General features: G+C 36.2%; 2 protein-coding genes across 2 annotated transcripts in view; one reads left to right on the forward strand and one right to left on the reverse strand.

Annotated features, from left to right (window-relative positions):
* Nucleotides 1-233: 233 nt before the first annotated feature.
* Nucleotides 234-22,071, forward strand: part of LOC128548156 (uncharacterized) — a 65,038-nt gene continuing 43,200 nt past the window's right edge. Inside the window, exons 1-2 of the mRNA XM_053522577.1 lie at nt 234-665; nt 992-2,540. Coding sequence (XP_053378552.1) covers nt 234-665; nt 992-2,540 — 1,981 coding nt within the window. The remainder of the gene's footprint in view (nt 666-991; nt 2,541-22,071) is intronic.
* Nucleotides 13,173-20,077, reverse strand: LOC128548438 (pantetheinase-like). Its single transcript, XM_053523234.1, has 2 exons — nt 19,739-20,077; nt 13,173-14,893 (listed from the first exon to the last, which is right to left on the reverse strand). Exons 1-2 carry the CDS (start codon nt 19,940-19,942, stop codon nt 13,607-13,609), a joined length of 1,491 nt encoding a protein of 496 aa, XP_053379209.1. The 5' UTR covers nt 19,943-20,077; the 3' UTR covers nt 13,173-13,606.

Raw genomic sequence — 22,071 nt, forward strand, 5'->3', positions numbered from 1 at the left:
ATTGTCCACCTGTCATTTTGTAGAGTAACTGTATTATGCCTGTATTATCAGAATGATTTTCACGAAGATCGTGAGGGAAGAAAAAGTAGGTCACTAGGTTGTGGTGGGTCTTTAACATGACTTGTCTACTTTCAGGACTATAAACAAGGTGACCAGGAAAGATATCAGTAACGCTCTTTATACTACTAGACCGAACTGGAGAGAGTGCCCAGTTGTAATTTGTTCACGTGGAAATGTCTACGCAACCACACGGACGCCAAATTGTGGAAAGTAGAAGTACATACGATTATCATAGACAACAAAGTATAGACGGTAAACAGCGTGAAAAGCGTGACAGACAAGAGAGACATCTCGGGAAAACCAAATTGAGTGGTGACAAAAACGCTCCGAATGCCACCACCTTATCAGACGATCAACATAGAAAAACGAATGCACAGGTAATTGTTAAGACTGAACAGCATTTAGATGAAAACGTGAAACGCAAATCAAAAGCTGAAAAATCATATTCTGAGGATTATAGAAGGGATCATGTCCCTCCTATTAAACGTGACATCAGTGATACTGTAGGCACTGACGTTAAGTCAAAGAAAAGACTTCTGGTGAAGCAGCCAACACATGGCAAATTTGAATTGAAAGGGAATGAAAATGTCATTCAGCAAGGTAAAGTAAGTCTGAATGGTGACCAAACTGCCAGCTTAAATTCTGAAAGTATTGAGCAGAAAGAAACCACAAGAACACGTCGCACTTTACCGAGTACACCATTCTCAGTCTTTCGTCGAAAAGTACCTGCAGATGAGATAGTGACAGATCAGCCCGAAACATTTCATGAATCTATACAAAGCACTGGACCGACGTTAAATGTTCGAATTGCTGATAAAGGTAAAGATACTTCTAAGGATGAACGGTTGTCGAGCAAACAAGATTCGGATACATTAGCTAACATAAGATCTAAGATTGATTTCAACAGAAGACAGTTCTTTTCGAGAAATAATTCGGACACGCAGTCCGTACAGGAGTCATTCCTTTACAAAGTCTTAACAGAAAACAATTCCCATCACATGGTACTCTGAATACTAAGGAATATGAGAAAAAATATAAAGAAAGGATTAGACTTAAGGACAAGTCTTTCTCTACGGACGACAGCAGATATAGTGGTCACGTAAAAATAAACACAAGTGCTATTAAAAGTGATTTTACCGACGGGAAAAAGTCGGTTGCATTTTGTTCCATACATTCCTCTAACAGCAGCTACGACGGTAACGACAAAGCTATAATATCGAGTACTGACGCCAAAGCATTAAAGCCGTCAGAAGGCCAGCATAAACAATTTCTTTCTCCGGAAAGTGTTCCCATGCTGGAGAAGTCAAAGAGCCTACAGCGCTTAGCTAACCAAAGTTCCACAGAAACCAGCGGTCTTGGAGAAACCATTACATCAGGCTTGAGCTCCCAGGAGAGTATTCTGAGTTATTACAGTGGTGCCAGGACTGGTAATACAGAACAAGCTTCTGCTCATCATGATCAAGGTATCGATTTAAGAGAAGATACCAGAAATATACGCCACGAAGGTAATGGTACATTTGGGACACGAATTATTGATTCCGATAATATAATTAATCATACAAATGAGCCTAAGAAAAGCAATAGAGGTACGTATAGTGTTGATCTTACCGACAAGAGTGGTGTAAGTATATCAGTACTAGATACGGACGGAAAACAGTTAGAAAAAAGCCATGGTGCTAGTGGAATTGTTAGTTCAGATGGAAACAAGGGGGTAAAAGGCAATATGACTAGCAGGCCATCGGATCATTTGACTGTTCGTGGCTATAAGCCACCTCTAGATTTCAGGAGCAATGATGTCAAAAAACCGGATAACCTGCCGATGTTCAGCGCAAATGTCGGTCCGGACTTTGATTCTTTGTTCACACAGAGTAAGAATCTTAAAGTTCCACCGGCAGCCGTTGGAATTCAAATTGATCAAATCAACAACGAATGGAATAAACATAAACGCAGCTCTTCCATAAAAAGTAGGTCGTCACAGGGATCGTTTAGATCACGATCCGGCTCAACCAGAAGATCAAAACGATTTTTAGCTCAATCGGAGTCGCAATGGATGAAATGGGGACGGGAGAGACGTCAGTCTTTTAGACGGCGCATGGAACAATTAGAAAAGCCACCGGAACCGGAAATTCCTCGTGCTTCAACGCCTGTCAAAAAAGCGCGGCAAGAAGGACTAATGTTTATTCATCCGGATTTAGGGAATAAATACATTTCGGAGGATGATATTAATTACATAAAAAGACATAAACAGGAACGATTGAAAACATGCAAACTCATCGAAAAATCGAAAACAAAGCTGCATCACGAGGCTCATGACATTAATCGTCTGACTCCAGACGAACTTATGACTTTGTCCCGATTCTGGGAACATCGCGTGTTCGTGCGCACGAGATACGTGTCAATCTTGCTCAGTCTGGTGACAACAGTGATCTATGTGCTCAGTATCTGCTCAACACAGTGGGTAACATACCCATCGCCAGGGGGTAAGTACATTTTATTTTTTCTCTGTCGTAAAATGGTGAGAGGTTACTTTAGTTTATCTATATTTTATTGAATTTACCCATCTAATGTTTTCAAAGTGAATTTGTGTCTGAGAGCCTTCTAAATTTGATGTGCATTCAATTCTCTTAACTATTTTGGAGTTCGATTTTTTTTAATGTTTTATTACTCGGCATGTCGCAGTCACTTCGACAAAAGAATAGCGTCTGAAAAAACAACACCACCAAAATGCCTTAAATACGAATAAGGACGTAGCCGTGTTATATTTCATTTTTAAATTTATCTTTTTATCTACATTTTCCCGTCTATCTTATACAACATTTTCTCAGGCCTTTTTACTGGAAACTTTCACGTAACACGCCGTTAAAATGTTTTTAGTATCTATTGAAGTGTGTCAGTAAAAATATTATAATTTCCAGATGATAACTAGCGTAGTTATGGATTTATAGAGAATGTACATTTTTTATATAAATAATTAATAGGAGTCTTCATTAATCTCACAGATAATTGGTTTTTACCCGGTGAAAACTTTTTTGCTATTCAATTAGTTTTCGATCTGTTCATTAAACAGAAAAAAGTACATGACACATGTATTGTTAAACTTATCTTTGAGACCATTAACCTGTGTACACGATATTTCTTGCTTCATAGGGATACTTGTCCAATAATCATATATGTACGTGTGCATTTCTTGAAGTGTTACCACTGTTATCTCATATGTGACCATGCGAAACTTCGAGAATGTTATTGTTCAAAAATGCTATAGAAGCTGTGATTCCTTGAACTTTACTGTTTCTATTAACTGTTGTAAAGGCTTTTGCACTTTAACCTTATACCCATTTTAAGTTTAGGATTAAGAAACTTCGTGGTTTCCGGAATGAAACTTATTTCAAAATAAAGCAGGATGGTCGACGCATTCCGTAGCTTAACCTCGAGCTCTTTTCTGCAAAACCATAAAGTCATGTCCCGCTCTAAAATTTTGCTTGTGTTCAGAATTATTCTTGGCAGAGCAGACTAGGAGAGAATGCAAATGTTTTTATGGCATAATGAAAAGATAACTAAAAATATTTTATTCGTTGTGCATTAATCAGGCGTTCGATAAAACTGTCAAATAAATCATACTTTGCGCTGAACTAGCATTGTCTATAAAATATGCACGAGTGTTTAGCCTGTTCTGTCTCTCATGACAATTTTATGAGATTATTTGGCGAATAAATTCAGCTTTAAGACAACGACTGTCCAACCGTAATTGTGTTTTAAGTGTGCGCGCTGTAGAATAATATAGAGAACTGTTTCTTTGCCTGTTTTCTCACTCTAGTCCTCTGTATAATCTGAATGCGCACACATTTACACCAATTAGAAGTTTCTTTTTCTGGGGTTTCTTTTTCGGCGACTCCGTCTAAATTCATTTTCGTTACCTATGCCACGTGACTTCAGTTTGCAAATCAAACTACTTGATAACGCATTATAGATAATTTATCAAAATGGAAGATTTATGCAACACTCCGCCTGATTGGACGAGAGTATCAATTTCTTTCACTCTGTTGATTGTGCTACGCTGAGTGAAATGTAGACAAAGCGTTTATCCTAAACGACGCTGTTCACAGTTTTAAAGCTAACTTTGGCTCAGTATATTTAGCAAGAATATTGATAGCTCAAAATGATAAGTAAGTTTAATAAATATGATAAAAACCTGTTCAAATACCAACATATATCAAATTAAAGAAAGCTGAATACGGTCTGCGTATCACATGCATAAGGGTGTGATAAGAGTTTTTTATGTAGAGAAGTGCTAATTGTCGTCTATATATGAAAAGGTTTCTTGCTTTTGTGACTTATTCAGATTGCATATTAAAATGAGTACTTGTTTGCTTTGATATATTTGTTATAAATTATTTAACTGATTTATTATATATGAATATTTTTCTTTAGTATGGTATGCAAATATTGAACTCAGTTGAAATCTGTTTTATTATATATATGCTATATAATGACTGAATCTCATTACTCTGAAATGAAGGTACGCTGCATACAGTTTATCTATGTGATATGACTGCGGTCAAACTTTCCTTATGAAACAGAAATATTGAAATAATTACAATTGTATGTTTTGCTTGACCTTCACTTTTTTATAGGTGTGACGTCATTCTCCAAAGATTCATGAATAGCGAATATGCATTTCTTAAAGCGGGATCAGTTGGCCTATTTTAGAAATAAATAAAAATAATAAATAAAAAAAATCCTTTAATTGATTTTTTCTCATGTATTCTAATCAAACTTGATTTGTAGCATCTTTATTAGGCCCGCAGCCAACTTTGTTCAGCTGGGACATTTAACCCCTTTTAGGGGCTGCTAGAGCTAAAACTAGAAATGCCTTTTTACAGCGTCTCATGAACAGCTTGGTGGATCTTTGTCATACTTGGTCTGGAGCATCATTATAAGGTCCTCTTCCAAATTTATTTATGTAGGAACTTGGACCCAATTAGGGACCACTATAGCTAAATGTAGATATGCCTTTTTTCGCATTAACCACTAAAATGTAATGGATTTTTATCAAACTCGATGTGTAACAATATCGTAAAGTCTCCTGCTATTTTGTTACAAATCGGGATAGACACCAACTTAGCTAAAATATAAACACGTTTAATGACCTCTTCTCATGAACCGCTTCATGAATCTTCATCAAACTACTGCTGTAATTATTCGTCTAAGGATAAACGAAACAAAATTGCAACCCTACGAAACCTTTGCGAAAAATTAAAAGAGAACCATTTAAATAGTTAAAGTGCGGTATTTAGTTTTGCAATTTGAAAAATGTTAGATGAAAGATGAATGTTAGATGAAAAATTCATAAATTTCTTTCCTTATTACAATTCGCCGACCATCATTTTTAAAGATATTTCTTGTTTCTTTTAAGATAGATACAAAAAAATAATTTATCGGCATGCACAGTAAGTAAATAAAGGAACTATTTTATCATTTATTGGTTGGGACCTGCGTGGCCGACTGGTTAAGGTCGCTGGCTTGAAATCACGTGCCCGTCGCCAGTGTGGGTTCGAGAACTCACTTGGGGCATCAAATTCTTCATGCGAGGAAGTAATCCAGCTGGCTTACAGAAGTACGGTGGTTCTACCTGATAAGATAATAACTACAGGAGCACCTGGGTTCTTCCTCCACCATAAAATCGGGAAAGTGGTAATATGACCTAAAATTGTGTTGGTTTGACGTTAATCCCGTTAAAACACAAACAAAAATAATATGTTAGTACGCGGAAGCCACTAAGAACTATGATGTCAAAAGTCTTACCATAAAAGCTGATTTTGAAACGTTCAGTTTCGTATAACATTCCGAATTCCCGTTTTAGAATAAACCATTTTATTATTACAGTGCATGTATATGTTTTACTGCATATTGTATTATTTTCGCTAAGGTTTTACTTAGCGATTTCAAGGATAGAAACATCCTTAACCTTTTGCCTGCTAAATTTCTAAAACTTTCGACTGGTCTATCATTCAATTTGGGCAGTACCATTTATTATTCGAAGGAGTGTTCACTTAAGATTTACTGACTGAATAGCGAACACTGTGCAGACCATAATCAGCCTGCACGGAAGTGCAGGCTGATCTTGGTCTGCACTGGTCGCTAAGGCAAAATCACTTGCCGACAGCTAAAGGTTAAAGAATTTCCGCAACTTGAGTGTTTTTAGCTCGACTATTCATAGAATAGTAGAGCTATTAGACTCGCCCATGCGTCGGCGTCCGCGTCCGCGTCGGCGTCCCGATTTGGTTATGTTTTTGTATGTAAGCTGGTATCTCAGCAACCACCTCTGGGAATGGATTGAAACTTCACACACTTATTCACTGTGATAAATTGACTTACATTGCACAGGTTCCATAACTCTGTTTTGCTTTTTTACAAAAGTATGCCCCTTTTTTGACTTAGAAATATTTGGTTAAGGTTTTGTATGTAAGCTGGTATCTCAGTACTCACTAATTGGAATGGATTGAAACTTCACACACTTGTTCACTGTCATGATCTGACATACACAAAGCAGGTTCCATAACTCTATTTTGCTTTTTTACAAAATTATGCCCCTTTTTCGACTTAGAATTTTTTGGTTAAGGTTTTGTATGTAAGCTGGTATCTCAGTATCCACTAATGGGAAAGGATTGAAACTTCACACACTTGTTCACTGTCATGATATGACATGCAGTACAAAGGGTCAATAACTCAACTTTGTATTTTACAAAATTATGCCCCTTTTTAAACTTAGGAGTTTTGGGTTAAATTCTTATATGTAAGCTGGTATCTCAGTACCCACTAATGGGAATGGATTGAAACTTCACACACTTGTCCACTGTCATGAGCTGATAAACACTATGCAGGTTCCATAACCCTATTTTGCTTTTTTTTAATTATGCCCCTTTTTCGCCTTTCGTATTCATTCAGTCGACAAGGCTGTTGAATAGTCGAGCGTTGCTGTCCTCCGACAGCTCTTGTTGTTTAAGGACATATGCAAATTAATATTCATAAATATTTTAACCTTTGGCCTGCTGGCAGCAAGTTATTATGCCTTTGCGACCAGTGCAGACCAAGGTCAGCCTGCACATCATGGTCTGCACTCAGTAAATTTTCAGTGAACAGCCCTTCGAATAATTAATGGTACTGCCCAAATTGAATGTTAGACCAGTCCATTTTAGTTTGTTCGCGAATATTTGCGAAATTAGAAACATTGCTAATATTACCGTGTAAATAGTAAAATTATTTTTCTTAATCACATAAACCGTTGAAGGCGTTTGTCATAAGTGAATGTTATCGCCCAGACTGTAAGACTTAAAGAAAGTTCTTTTTTATGTACGTATACTTTTTAAGTTTTAAACACATATATTCACTGTTTTAGTCGTTGTTTTATTTGGGAAATAGATTTTAGTTTTGCGTGCTTTGTTTGCAAATAAAACATTGTTTTGAGTTCAGATGCGTAGTAATCTTTTCACCAGGCCTGAGCAATTAATTACAACGCATCTTAACGAAAAAAAAACGTGTTTTATTTGACAACAAAGCACGCAAAATTAAAATCTTATTTCCATTCTAACTCGTTCGAATTACACCAGGAAAAGACACAAATATGGCATCCTTTTTTAGGCGGAATAGCCAAAAGTGGGTCATTTTGCGTAACGTGTTTTAATCGACAAGACAATACACGGTAAAATCTTTCTTTGTTTATATAAAAGAAAATCTTAAAAATAATGACTATTACATAAAGGGATGGTTTCCATTTTTACTTTGCCTAATAGTTTTTCTATAATCATGTTAAAAGATGTAGATGGCTTTCAATTGTCATTGTTATGAAGTCTAGATCAAATTAAATATTCCATTTGCAGTCTTTTTCATTGGAAATTGTAACGCAAACACGAAACATTCCTGTGACGAGACCTCCTGTGACGTGTATTTTTTTCTCTCGCCGTGTAGCAGAACACAATGGACTGCTTATATTTTATTGAATGTCTGTAGTAAAATGATTCAATTCGTGGAAAAGCTTATTATCTAATTGGAATTCTCAAACTTTATACACTCTATTTTACCATCGTAAATAATGTCGAACCAGGGAGTTAAATTTATGAAATAGTCAGCGATTGAAATATTATTTTTATATCAAAACTCATCCATTAATTTAACACTAAAAAAATTGTAATGACAACTGAAAGAAAATAGGTACAGAAGAATAGGGTGGACATCGTAGTTTTTTTATCTCATTCTTACGACATAGCGTAACGAGTATATATTTATTTTTTCTATATTTCCCGCGACAAAGCTGCTAGATTTTCTCATTCCCTCGAAATAGATTTGTATTCACTTTAGAGAACTAGGGTAACGCTTGAAGCGCATGTATACAGGAAGGCACCTATGGGGTACACCATAGGAGTGGCTGGCGATGACTTGCTAGGAAATGGAATGGGAATCTTCGCTACTTAAATTTTTTTTTGTTTCTATGGGGAGGAGATGAAGTTACGAAGCAGTCAGACAGATGTTACCATATGGGTGTTTGGAGAGGCATTGCGGAATTCATCCTTTCTCGGACAATAAATTATTGTAATTGGAAACTTACTCTACACAGTGAGTAGGACGTACAAAGTCAATCAAACAGAGTTATTAACTCAGCGTATGGAAAATCATGACCCTGAGAGGAAACTCCTTCCTGCATGTATAGTAACCTCTATCTGACTGGCTCGTTTCCATCAGATTCACACAAACGCTTTAAAGTGTAGGCACCTGCCCAGTCATCTCGTAAGTCTAGGTTTCCATCATACCGTCTCTCGCCCTGTGGGGTAATTTTGTCTCTCCGTAGGCTGTTTTCGTAATTGTAGGCGGTCGCACACTTCAGAAAGTCACTATTGTAAGTGATTGTTGTATAAAAGCGCTGCTTGAAGTTTAAATTAATTTCATGTGTTATGCTGGCATAGAGGTGCTCTTCCGTGTATTTCTTTTACCCCGAAATATCACAAACAGAGCGATAAGGCGGAACATTATCTTGTTTTAGACAGAATTCATGCTCTTTTCAGTATTTTGTTATTGTCCAGAATATTTCTAAAATTCAAGGAAAGTATATCATACGTTATTCATTAATTATTTTTCAGATCAAACTGTCAAATAAACCATAATTTGTGCAGAATAAATTTCTATAAAATATGCATGAGTGTGTGCTGAGATTAGTCTTGGTTTCATAACAATTTTATGAGTTTCTGGACGAATAAATGTAACTTTAAAGCAACGATTGCCCAGACATAATTTGTATTAATAACAACATGACAAACACAGGGCCCGGGTCGTCTCATAATTTACACAGTTCAGAAAAAAGCAGTGCGCATTAATTTTTTTTAATAGAAATTGTGATTTTGATTGGTAGAAATCAAACCATAAAGAAGAACTTCTGAAATAATGTAAACTTAAAAAAATAAATCAGAGCTATGCACAAATAATCAAATTAATAAACGCAAAAACGTCAGTACTTCTCGCGTTACTATAGTTATCGTGATACCATTGTAACAGTTACAAGAAATGTTGCTTAGTTCCACCTGGTTTGACGTCAGGTACGAGGGATGTTCAAAAATACCATGAAAAGTGCTCTGATATCTTTATTTGGTCCGATTTTGCTAAAATTTGAAAATATGATCGATAATATGAATATTTAATAAAAGATTTCAGAACATGCCTATTATCTATTCATCGTCTCTATGGCAACACATCACATATGATTAATTAATACAACTCGTGATTATCAGTGGTTCAATGTTTCTCGCCACTAAATGCATTTTCTACACCTTCCTAAGAACAAATAAACACTGATCAAAGGCATACTAGTATGATGTTCCTGTCGTTTATTGATAAAATGGGACACAAATCTGTGATGCACCGATCCGTATCAAGGGGGCTTTAGTTTTTAAAACGTGACTGAACGTTACTGCCGTCTGACGTAAAGATAGCGGGTCGTCAGCAATAATCTCCTTACCACTTTTAAACATCCCGTACCAATAATAAAAATTGTTTTCTTCAGTGCATTGTCCCTTCAACCTGATGTAGCATGGCATTTGTCTCTTTCTTTGGGTTTTTTTATTTAAAAAAAAACAACAAAAAATTATCTCAAGTCTCCGTTCGACACTGCATTTCAAGCGATGATCCACACAAAATGCCTGCCAAACATTTTAATGACGTCACGTTATTGGCATATCGCTTTCGTTTCACGTTATTATTCTGCCGATTTAAGAATAGGTTGCTTGAAAGATAGGTAAGTGGCAAGAAATGTTTAAGCAAATTCATAAAAGAAAAAAGAGACAAAGTTGGGCCGGATGACGTCACATGACTTTGCCATAGGGACTAGCATTTACTTCCTATTTGTTCAAATAAGATACGATTTTGAGCGTCATATCAGCTAAGTATTCCCTTATCTATATTATGTATGTTCAATTATTTTTGATGATACATGAAGAAATGAGAACACATTTCCTGGGAATGATTTATCCATTCAGCAAAATAAAATAATCATAACGCATTTTTCAAATGATAAATGAGCCGCGCCATGAGAAAACCAACATAGTGCGTTTGCGACCAGCATGGATCCAGACCAGCCTACGCATCCGCGCAGTCTGGTCAGGATCCATGCTGTTCGCTTTCAAAGCCTATTGCAATCAGAGAAACCGTTAGCAGGCTGGTCTGGATCCATGCTGGTCGCAAACGCACTATGTTGGTTTTCTCATGGTGCTGCTCAAATGATAACTTTAAATACAATGTGGTCCACGTCAGTATTTAGAATTCAAACTAGTGATTTTCTTTTGATATTTGATTCAAAACACACACTCCTCAAAATTCCTTGAAATTTACATTGAATACTTCGGTTGATCAATATGTAAAACAAGTAACAATAAGAAAAAGCAATTAAATTGGTTGCATTTATTTTAGATATTTTAGGCCCTTTTAAATAGTTGCGATGAAAAATGGGTTTGAACCAGCTGTCAAAGTATGCAACTATTTTATAAACTCATATAATTATGGAAACTGAATTTCTCTGAGGATTTAGATTTACAATACAGTTCATATTTACTGTGTAGACCTTTGAAATCAATTTTGTATAACAAAAAAGCTCTTATACCAGTTCGGATAGGGATGATTTGCTACCTTATATTTTATGTTTTATCCGTCAATTAATATCAATATCTAAAAGATAAAGTTTTTTCTGCAAGTACATGACCTTGTAATGACGAGGACGAATTAAATATTCCATTTGCAGTCTTTTCAATTGGAAATCGGAACGCTAGCACGTAACATTCCTTTGGCGTATAATTTTGATCTGCCGTCTATATAACACTAGGGACCGGTAAATATTTCATTCTCTAACGAATAGTTCATGGGTATTATTTTTTCAGTAAATGATTAATTAACTGGAAAAGATAATAATGTCTGTTTGGATAATTTTTTGATTCTGTGATAACTAAAACATCTATAGATATATGGAACAAGTCGATCGTTAATTCCACGAGGACTGTGTAGCCTAGTGTTGGGTAGCTGAGTAACCAAGAGCGACGTTTTCGGTACAGTGGTGTAACACTGCCTACGAAACAAGAGGTTGTGAATGTCACCACTCCTCCCACAACCCCCTCCCCTATCTCCCGCTCATCTTACTTAAACACTAGCATTTGGATAAGAGTCCCATTGGTGCTTTACACTTGGCACGCTAAAGAACCATGGAAACTGGAATCGGAGCGTCATCTGTGTGTTGCTCTGTCCTCAGACCAAAGTTACTGGTAGTCATCCGGAGGGGTGGACCATATTGTTTACCGATTGCGGCTATAAATAAGCTCAGTTACACATTCAAGTTCAAGTATCAAATTTTCGCAATTTTCTTTAATTTCTGACTGGTCTCTAAATCTATGGCTCTAAATCCAAGTGTTTTGAAATATCAGGCTTTAATCAAGTTCTACATTGAAGAATTTCTTTTTCACCCGAACGTGCACATCTACCTCAAGACATATTATCTCCCATTCACCATTATCTCGTCCTGGTGTTGTCTTGGATATCGTCAAGTCGTATTAAGTTACCGGAGTCGCGATTATGTTGTAAATATGTCTGACATCCCTCTTGTGTGCGAATAAAGCGACACAACTGACACAAATATTCCTGTAAATTAAAACATCGCTTTGTTCCCCTTGGTAGTGTTTGATTTAAAAAAAAGCAATACGATAGTACGATGTACCGTTTTGTTTCTTCAAAAAAAATCTTTTTCTATTTTTTTTTTTTTTTTTTTTTTTTTGTTACGATATTTAAAGTTTTGTCAAATGGATAGTATTTTTTCTTGCAGGCCCTCTAAATCGATACTATAATTTAAGCGACATTTAGAAGTTAAATATTTCTTCACGAAAGGATTTAAACACTAATGTGCAGGCTGATCTTGGTCTGCACTGGCCGCAAAGGCAGAATCATTGCCGCCGGCAGGCTAAGGGTTAATTAATAAGCAAGAAACTATAGAGAACATGTTTTTCTGACTAAGGCACATAAAAGGCTCATAAAACAATTAGTCATTTCCAATAGATGTAGTGTTGCGGTAAACTGATACACTTAGGATGTCACTTGAGTGACAATTTATCTGTATTTTAAGGGAAATATGTTTATTTTTTTATTACATGTGGTTTGTACCAGAGCTCATTAATTTTGCGTATGCAAATGATGCTTGCTACCATATAAATATGGAGAATTGTGTATCGCCGGACTAAACTGAAACAGACTAGACTGAAAGGCAGCAACCGCGTGGTGGCTTGGAAGTCGGCCAGGGTAAGGCAAATATTTAAAGGCTAGTTTTGAGCTAGATGCCATTTTGTTAGCTCTGTCAGTAAGAAGTTTTAACATTGGTGACGGGGAAAAAATAGATAGAAACAAAACAGTGTGTTCAGTTATTTATCAAGCGGCTTTAATGAGCGGCTGCGCTACAAGAAACAATCATTTTGAAAAAGTTCCTAGATCTGAACAAGTTGTTTTATCTACGTTGCAAATGTCTAAATCTGATACTTTAAGGGTTGGTATACTAGTATGTGACCAATTATCTAAAGTGTCGAAGAAAAATAAGCACGTGTATTATAGTAGTTTATTTTCTTAGCATGGACTTACATCTTGCAAAATAATCTAAAATGGTTTGGTTAGTGACAATCACCGAAAATAAGGATCATCTGGCATCAGTCTGATAGGATGTACAAGATTACAGTTATTTTTATTTTTTGTCTACTTAACTGCACTACAAACTACAATGTTGGAAAGTACTTTAAAGTTCAACCTTTAAATATAGAAAACTGCACTGAACTTACTTTGTCACAAGTTTACACAACCTTTCAGAATCAGCCCTCTTTTGTTGATCAGTCTCATTTGAAATTTGATCATGAAGTTCTTGTTAAGTTTGCTACCAAAATTTCAGTCGAAAAATGTTTGTGAATATGGGACCTGATAATTTAATTCATGTAAATTCAGACCCTAAAAAACCCATGATAATATATTCGTATTACTAGTGTGTTTAACCGCCGTAACACGTAATGCAGTCCTTTCTGTACACACGTCCAATCAATGCCGCATGTATCAGGGGCTTTTTAACGGCCAGTCCGGTAAGTCCGGCTGCGTCGTAGTTAAAACTACCAATAGGGGGCAGTTCTAGCTGGTACCCTGGTCCTGATTGTATAATCTGAGGCTGGATAAAAGGGGACGAGAAGCTTCCTTTAATATGAAAGTGGGAAAAATGTGTGTTCGCAGAAAGTACGTGTTTTCCACAGCTTAAAGGGTTATTGGTTTGACATTTCATTAGGACACATATTTGCTGGTAGATTGGTCCATACGCTTTATGCAGTCCGTTGAATACCCCAAACGCGTACATCTCCAAACTTGCAGACTTTTTGTAGTTCAGGTAGCAGCAGAATCTTTCCTGGCATACCGTGACGGTCCCCTCTGTTCCCTTAACATGAACGAAGTTAAACCAGTCTTTAAACATATCCGCTTTGAATTCCGGAAGTGCAAGCGATTTCATGTTCGGTTGTCCAAAGAGAAGCGGATTGACATCGCAGGGTAATTTTTTTGGCAGTCTCTCGTTTACCGGAACGTCCCCTATGATAAGAATCCCCATTGTTGAAACTGCGTCATAGACGTATTTCACAGGTCCCGCTGGAGTATACAATCCGCTGCCGTATACGTAAGTGTCCGGGTTATGAGGCTCACGTATATTTGCGTGTAGCAGGTTGACATTGTGTCCCACAGCAAACGAAGATATGAAGCCAATGGACGAATAAAGGGGCAATGATTCCGGCCATGCTGTCGGTAAAACTATATCTGTAACATTGTATTCTCGGACTAACTCTACCATGGGGTCGTAGAACATAATATCATTGCAAACTACCAAGCCAAACCGTCCAAATTTTGTATCAAAGTACACATACTCTGGATGGACCGGGGCGTTGAACTGCGGCTCAATGTATCGATTTTGTTTATGGTATCTTGCGATGAAGTTTCCTTCTTTGTCATAAGCGACGTTTGTGTTGTATTGGTACCAACCCTCTGACGGACAATGCGGATCGCCAAGCTCACATAACTGTATATCTCCCATGTTGGCAACAATGTACATTCTGTTTCTTTTGGCCATACAACTCAGTTCAACCTGAATTTCGGCTTGAGGAAAACGCATTGGTTCATTGCACGGGTTCCACATGATAAGTTTCGGATCAGGGATGGGTTCCAGGTAGTGTTTGATCACGTGGCGGTATCTCATGTAATATCCGTACAAACTGTCTTCCCCGAAAACCATTATATCCACACCCTGCATAATAGATATGTAAAATTTATTTTAATCTTATTACAGGTTTTTAGTGAATTATTCAATGATTAGAGTAACATATATTTGGTAACTTCATAGTAAGAAATATCATGTACATTTTACTGGTGCGGAAATGTAAAATTGATTCAATGCTTTCTGTTCTGTCTGTTGACATTAAATAAAAGGATAATCTGTTTGTTTTGCATGTAAGGTCAAAATATCGTTCACTTGTGAACAAATGCTCATACTTGCCCCCAGGGCTACACCGTTCGTGAAAATATTGCGTCTTATATCCACTAGGTGTAAGAAAGTTCGATCTTACACTGAAACAAACATATATTACACAATACCATGCATGCCAGGGAAAAAAATAAAGCTGACTAGGTTACTTATACCTGAGATAATAGACTTCTTTGGGATATTAATACCTATATCCCGAATCACTGCGCAGAATGTTACCTTGCGCACAAACTAGCTCAGTATTTCCTCAAGAAATATCATCTGTTGTAAACTTGTAATAAAAGAAAATTCATTAATTTTCACAAATACGACGAACTGGCACTGCAAAAGGTGACAACCAATATTTTCACAAACGCGTACAAACGCGTAGCGTGAGGGATGCAGTATGTAGTTGCCCCCCTTTGCAGACAAGGGCATTGACTACCGTTACGAACAATACGCACATGCGTATAATTTTTCGCCGATTCTTATGAAATATAATCTTTGGCATTTCCTTGTTTCCAAACTTTGTATTCAGTTTTCAACTTTCAAATGTGCATTAATGCTATTCTATGATAAAACGTTAAAAGTGTTTACAAATACAGATCATCTTCCCTAATTCTTTGGTGTGCCACTCGTGAAAAGATTGAAGATAGAACTATTAATTTAATAGTCCAATTTCTTAATTTCTAAAGCGTCAACTTCAAATACTTATGCGGCATCATCATTAATTTAACACGTTTAAATACATAGCAACCGCAAATTGCGTTTATAAAACATTCATCAAAAACACACTATGTGCAGTAAGATGCGCATAATGCCACTTTAAAAAGATGAATTCGTTTCGTGGATTTGTTTTTCTCAGAAATACGTTAAGGTATATATCATTTTATGAGTAATTCGCCAACAGAAATTCAACATTGACATGTAAGTTTCGGCGATAAATAATCTTAACAACAGATAATTTACATTATGAATTTTAATTTTGAAAACCTTTTAAAAGTTTAATAGGAACATAAAAATATAAGTCACGATCCTGTATGCATTTCCTACTTTGTAATAATCAAAACTACATATTTCAAGATCGTGTTTGTGAAATCCTGTTTTGTAAAAACTAATGAGAGTTAATGTACTCAACTTTATGCGTCATGAACTTAATACCGCAATATGTGCAGCTCGTTAGTCTAGAATAGTTTACAAACTGCATTTAACACATATGCTCACACAATAAGGTCCTTAATTTTATAAGAAAACATACAGGAGAAACAAATTCTATAACTCTGATTTGAATTTTGACAGAGGTATGCCCCTTTTTAACTTTTAATGTATTGGTTAAACTTTTGACTTGAGACTTATAATAGTTGTTTACTAACAAGGTCTTCACCAGGAGATACAATCCCTATAGCTCTGATTGTATGTTTGAATGATGCGTAAAGCCTAAGAAAGACATTATTTTATCATCCAATTCTTTATTTCTACACACTTCAATACTTATCGCATTATCGTTAATTTACACTTAAATGCACAGCCACGAAATTTTTATAAACATCACAAACACACTTGCAGTAAATGCCATAAGCACTTAATTGAAGCTCAATCAGAGCCAAGCACTGAGAAAGGTCGAGTGTGCTGTCTTATGGACACTTTTATTGTGCTTCAATGTAATTTTAGGTCGTACTTTTATTATTTTTATGCCCCTGAAGGTGGGCATATTAAAATCACACTGTCCGTCCGTCCCGGCGTCCGTCCGTCCGGTAAATTCTTGTCCGGGCTGTAACTCTTCCATCCATAAAGGGATTTTGAAATAACTTGGCATAAATGTTTAACATAATGAGACGACGTGTCAAGCGCAAGACCCAGACCCCTAGCTCCAAGGTCAAGGTCACACTTAGAGGTCAAAGGTTAACATGGTCTGTTGTGTGTCCAGTCCATAACTCTGTCATCCATAGAGGGATTTTGAAACAACTTGGCATAAATGTTCACCATAATGAGACGACGTGTCATGCGCAAGACCCAGACCCCTAGCTCCAAGGTCAAGGTCACACTTATAAGTCAAAGGTTAACAAGGTATGTTTCGTGTCCGGTCCATAACTCTGCCAATCATTACGGGATTTTGAAATTACTTGACATACATGTTCCTCATAATGAGACGACGTGTCACGAGCAAGACCCACACCCCTAGCTCCAAGGTCAAGGTCACACTTAGAGGTCAAAGATTAACATGGTCTGTTTCTTGTCCGGTCCATAACTCGGCCATTGATGCAGGGATTTTGAAATTACTTGGCATAAATATTCCCTATAATGAGAGGAGGTGTCATGTGCAAGACCCAAGCTCCAAGGTCAATTTCACACTTACAAGTCAAAGGTGTTTCTTGTCTGGTCCATAGCTTTGCAATTTATCAAGGGATTTGAAAATAATTTGACACAAATGTTAACCATATTGAGAAGATGTGTCACGCTTATGACCGAGGCCTCTTGAGTCAAGGTCAAGGTCACAAAATGATATGTGATTTTTTTCGCATACAACTATGGCCTTCTTGGGCCTACTTCGGGGGCATTTGTCACCAATAGTGACAGCTCTTGTTTAATTAACGATTAGCAACAACATCATGTACATGTGAGTGATACACATAGTGTAGTATCAATAACAAAAGTCTCTTATAATTCTAATGTATTGAATGACTGTGTACTGATGTTTTTAGTGGGTTTTTTTGTTGATTATTTTATGTACCTGTATTGTATTACACATGTGAGACTATAAAGACTAAATATAAATGCATGTATTCGTGAAGGAGCGACAAAGGTAAAATAGTTTAGCGGATGCCTCTGTTAGAACATTTTTTGCGAGAAAACACAAAGGAATTATCACATTTTTCTGCATTGGGAATAGAAAGGGAATTATTTTGTTTCTAAATCAATCATGATATTTTATTTATTTATTTATTTATTTATTTGTTTGTTATCTAGTTGCATAGTTCTAGCATACGTAATTCAAATATTTGTAAAGGTCCATTTCATTTTGACATTTTCATGAGGCTTAATACAAGGAAAAACTCAATGTCAATGCAAAAAACAGTTTTACAGCCAACGTCACAAGTTCGGTTTACCGCGATACACAAAACACTGATATGAAAAAAATCCTTGCACATTTCCGTTAAAACACGACAATGTTGACGTAACGCCGACACATTATTTAAGAAATAGTGTATAGAAAAAACGTGTTTTAACGTTATCAATGCGCGGAAAGAGGTTATACGTCCACGGAATAATTTTACGAGGGCGAAGCCCGAGTGAATTATTCTGGCAACGTATAACCGATATTGAGTGTATTAATTTAGGTAAAGCACGATTTTGCTATATATTATTTCCATTCTAATATGCCCTTAATCTAAAACAGTAGATAAGATATAGTAGCGCCCTTTCTTGGTCGCAACAAAAACATTGACGTCATCGCAGGTTAACGTGACGTCATTTTAGCGTAAGAAACAAACATATTAGAATTGGCGTTACCACGTCGGCCTACAATATTCGAAGCTATGCATGCGCCATGAATTAGTTCTGTTTCATATTCTTGTTTACATGAAAGACATATTAGAATCAAAATTAATTTAGCAGGACCATATTTCATCATATCTCAGCAATACGAATCAGTTAAATGAGGTGTATATAATTCACCTGGGCCACGCCCTCGTGAAATTATTCCACAGTTGTATAACCTCTACGTATTGTTTATGTTTTTTTTAGGTGTTCATGCGAAACGAACGACGGAAAAGGATCGGCAAATCCATGAATCGCGCTATCGATTCATGTTTAATTTGCCGATCCTATACCGTCGTTCATTTCGTATGAACACCGAAAAAAATGGTTTCATTTCTTATATTTACATTATATTTCCTTTCCATCTTTAAACAAGATAATATTATAAATTGCACATATTTTTTGGCATTTAACATTAAAATCAGTTTCTCGGCCATTCTGTTCACCAGACGGAACAACTGCGACGTCATCTAAGGAACGTTCTCCCTGACTATACGCGGACGTCGTCAAAACAGTGGTCGGTTATCACTAAGCAGCGGTGACGTAACTTTCGCGCCTTTCCTTTTGCTGTTCATACGAAATGAACGTCATAATTTTCAATGGAAAAGAATAGGGCGAATGTAAATATTGCATTTTATCTTTGACATTGTCTGCAATACCGCGAGACTTCGACGATGTTACTCAACTATGATTATTTAGAGCAAACGATTCTAATATATGAAGTAAATTTTGGTACACCAACCTTCGTACACCTGTAAAAAGTTACAGCGTAATCTACCCGTTAGAAATAATTTTGAAAACACCTTTAACTTAACTACCGTATTAACTGAAATTACATCATTACAGTGCAGCTTAAACACAACTTAATTGTGTTAAGTGATTGCTTCCTAGACAAATACTAAGCCAGGGATGGTGGAGACCGTTGTCTCGTTCCGCTCATATCAGTACTCGAATTGGGCACTGAGATGTCGCAAAATCTTTCTGACACACTTAGCTGAAAGAGTTCAAGTTTACGCGTCTTAGAGGTTTCCTGAAAATCTAAAATAAAATTCCGAAAACTGTCTTACATTGTAGAGAGAAATAAGCCCTTACCTGTTTGCCAGCTATATGCGCCTTTTCTTGGAACGCCTTCATATTCACCATCATTTGGGATAGCGCCATCGGTCTGTTAGTGGCCCAGGGCCACGGAAATATCACCTTATGTTCGTAGACAGCTGCACGATAAGTTCGTGCCTGCGTTACTGTATATGCCAAAACGGCAGCACATATTGAAACAAGTAAAGCTGCAGTCTTCATCTATGTTGCTTAATTCAGCTTTACAAGCCTATCTAACTCCGCGCTATTTTCCGTCTACACTATTTTGCACCACGTCAGTTCAGCGTTTCTTTTATACTACTTCATCTTCTGGCGTTTTATACTATTTTAATTACATTTCATTTTTGCTACAGAAGATAGTGTAACGGTGAACTGGATCGCATATTAATTAATCAAACTGAGTAAGATAACAAGATGTAATCGTTTATGTTGCTTGTTTGTTTTGAAAAAAGGTGTTTTGTTTGTTTGTTGACATTATGTAATTATAAAGGAAAAAAAACATGCTAAAGCAGCCCGTTCACAGATTAAGTAAAATACAGTTATTTACTTTGGCTCTCATCAGTAATTTCTTAAGAAATAATTCATAGCAAAAGAGTGCTTTAACACTATTTATGCACGATGGGCGGTTATACGTCGGGCGTAATAATTTCACGAGGGCGCAGCCCGAGTGAATTTATTTGTGCGACGTATTACCGCCCGAGTGTATAAATAGTGTTAAAACTCGGTTTTGCTATAAATTATTTCGATTCTAATATGCCCTTAATCTAAAACAGTAGATAAAATATAGAAGCGCTCTTTCTTGGTCGCAACAAAAACTTTGACGTCAACGTACGTTAACGTGACGTCATTCTAGCGTAAGCGTGTTTTAACAGAGACAAACATATTAGACATTTAAATATAAAATGGGCAATTTTATCAGGTATTGAATAAAATTATGTAATATTTAAAGAGTCCATATAAACGCTTTAAAATTTGCTTTGATGATATTTCAAACGCGTTGCTACATTTCTGGCGTTTTACAAATTTGAACTATGTTAAATAACAGATAAACGTGCATCAGAATTTGTATAGTCGTATAATTAATTTTATACTCCGGTCTTTATTCTCCGGTCTTTATTAACGAAATCCAGTTCTTTTAATGCGTTTCATATGTGAATTTAACTTTTACCCGATTTTTTATTGAAACTGCTTTAATAAATAAACGATCGAAATGAAAAGAACAGTGTTTGAGTCTAGACAATTGCACTTGTTTGTGCAGGGACTGCGGTTAATGTATTTGTTTCAGCCAATCAAACGATCATATTAATGACGCAACCCCACACGTGCCTTTTCATTCTTCTTCTGCATACATGTTTTTTGAAGTTTTAGAGCCACACCTTTAAAAAGTACACATTGCCCTTCTTATATACTCTTTATCAGAGTTGGGTTTATTTCTGTTTTTTTTTTTTCTTTTCTTTTTTTTTTTTTTTTTTCGCGTAGCGCGTACTCGACCCTTCAATCCTTTGTTCTCTATCAGAATTCTTATGTTGGCGTGAAAATTGAAGATCACAGCATAATATTTACATTCATCATGCATTTTTATGAACTGGAAAAAAAAACGTTCATTTTCGTATTAACAACATTGGTGTAATATTATCAAAGACGGCTGCACGCGCAACCTGACGTCATTTACACACAAAAAACAGTTGTTCGAAAATTTCTTTCAAATTTGACGCCAAAATTTCAACAGATAGCTTAAATTTATTTTTTCTGATGGTAAAGATCAAAATTGAATGGACACGATTGTATGATTTTTCACTGGATTTAACGATATTTTTTTATAAAAACCAGGAACTATATATTTTCATCGGACGGCAAATTACAGTTGAACGTGAGCGTGTCGTTTTGTTCTAAGTAGATGTTAAAAGATCGATTTTCTTACATATTTTTGATCTTCGGATCCTGTTTTTGTGCGTTTATACGGGTATGAACCACAATGGGGCATCTTACAAATCAATGAATCACGCTAGCATTTAATTCTTAATTTGATTTCAAAATCCTGGATTATGTATTTCTTGTTCTCGATAAATTCATATAAACAATAAACAAGCATTTGTAATACAGCTAAATTTTGTTTCCGTCAGTATGGTTTTAATATACATTTACTTGTCATTGAATGACATTTGTGACTAACAGCGGTCGTGTTTTCTTTGTTGTATTTTCAAATCATTTTAGTATGGCAGTTACTTTTGTATAAGAAAAATAATTTATACAAAACCGCAGGTATATACATGCAAATTAATGTACAAGCCTAGTTGTTGCACTTTTTTCATTCGTTTTATCTTTATTTA

The sequence above is a fragment of the Mercenaria mercenaria genome, chromosome 14 (assembly GCF_021730395.1).
Source record: "Mercenaria mercenaria strain notata chromosome 14, MADL_Memer_1, whole genome shotgun sequence".
NCBI classification, from domain to species: domain Eukaryota; kingdom Metazoa; phylum Mollusca; class Bivalvia; order Venerida; family Veneridae; genus Mercenaria; species Mercenaria mercenaria.

What these genes read in the sequence shown, in the direction of transcription:
- LOC128548438 (XM_053523234.1), bottom strand. Translation starts at nt 19,942, where the DNA reads ATGAAGACTGCAGCTTTACTTGTTTCAATATGTGCTGCCGTTTTGGCA. An exon ending in CGCATATAGCTGGCAAACAG is followed by an intron (nt 14,894 to 19,738) that starts GTAAGGGCTTAT and finishes TCTATTATGCAG; the next exon opens with GGTGTGGATATAATGGTTTT.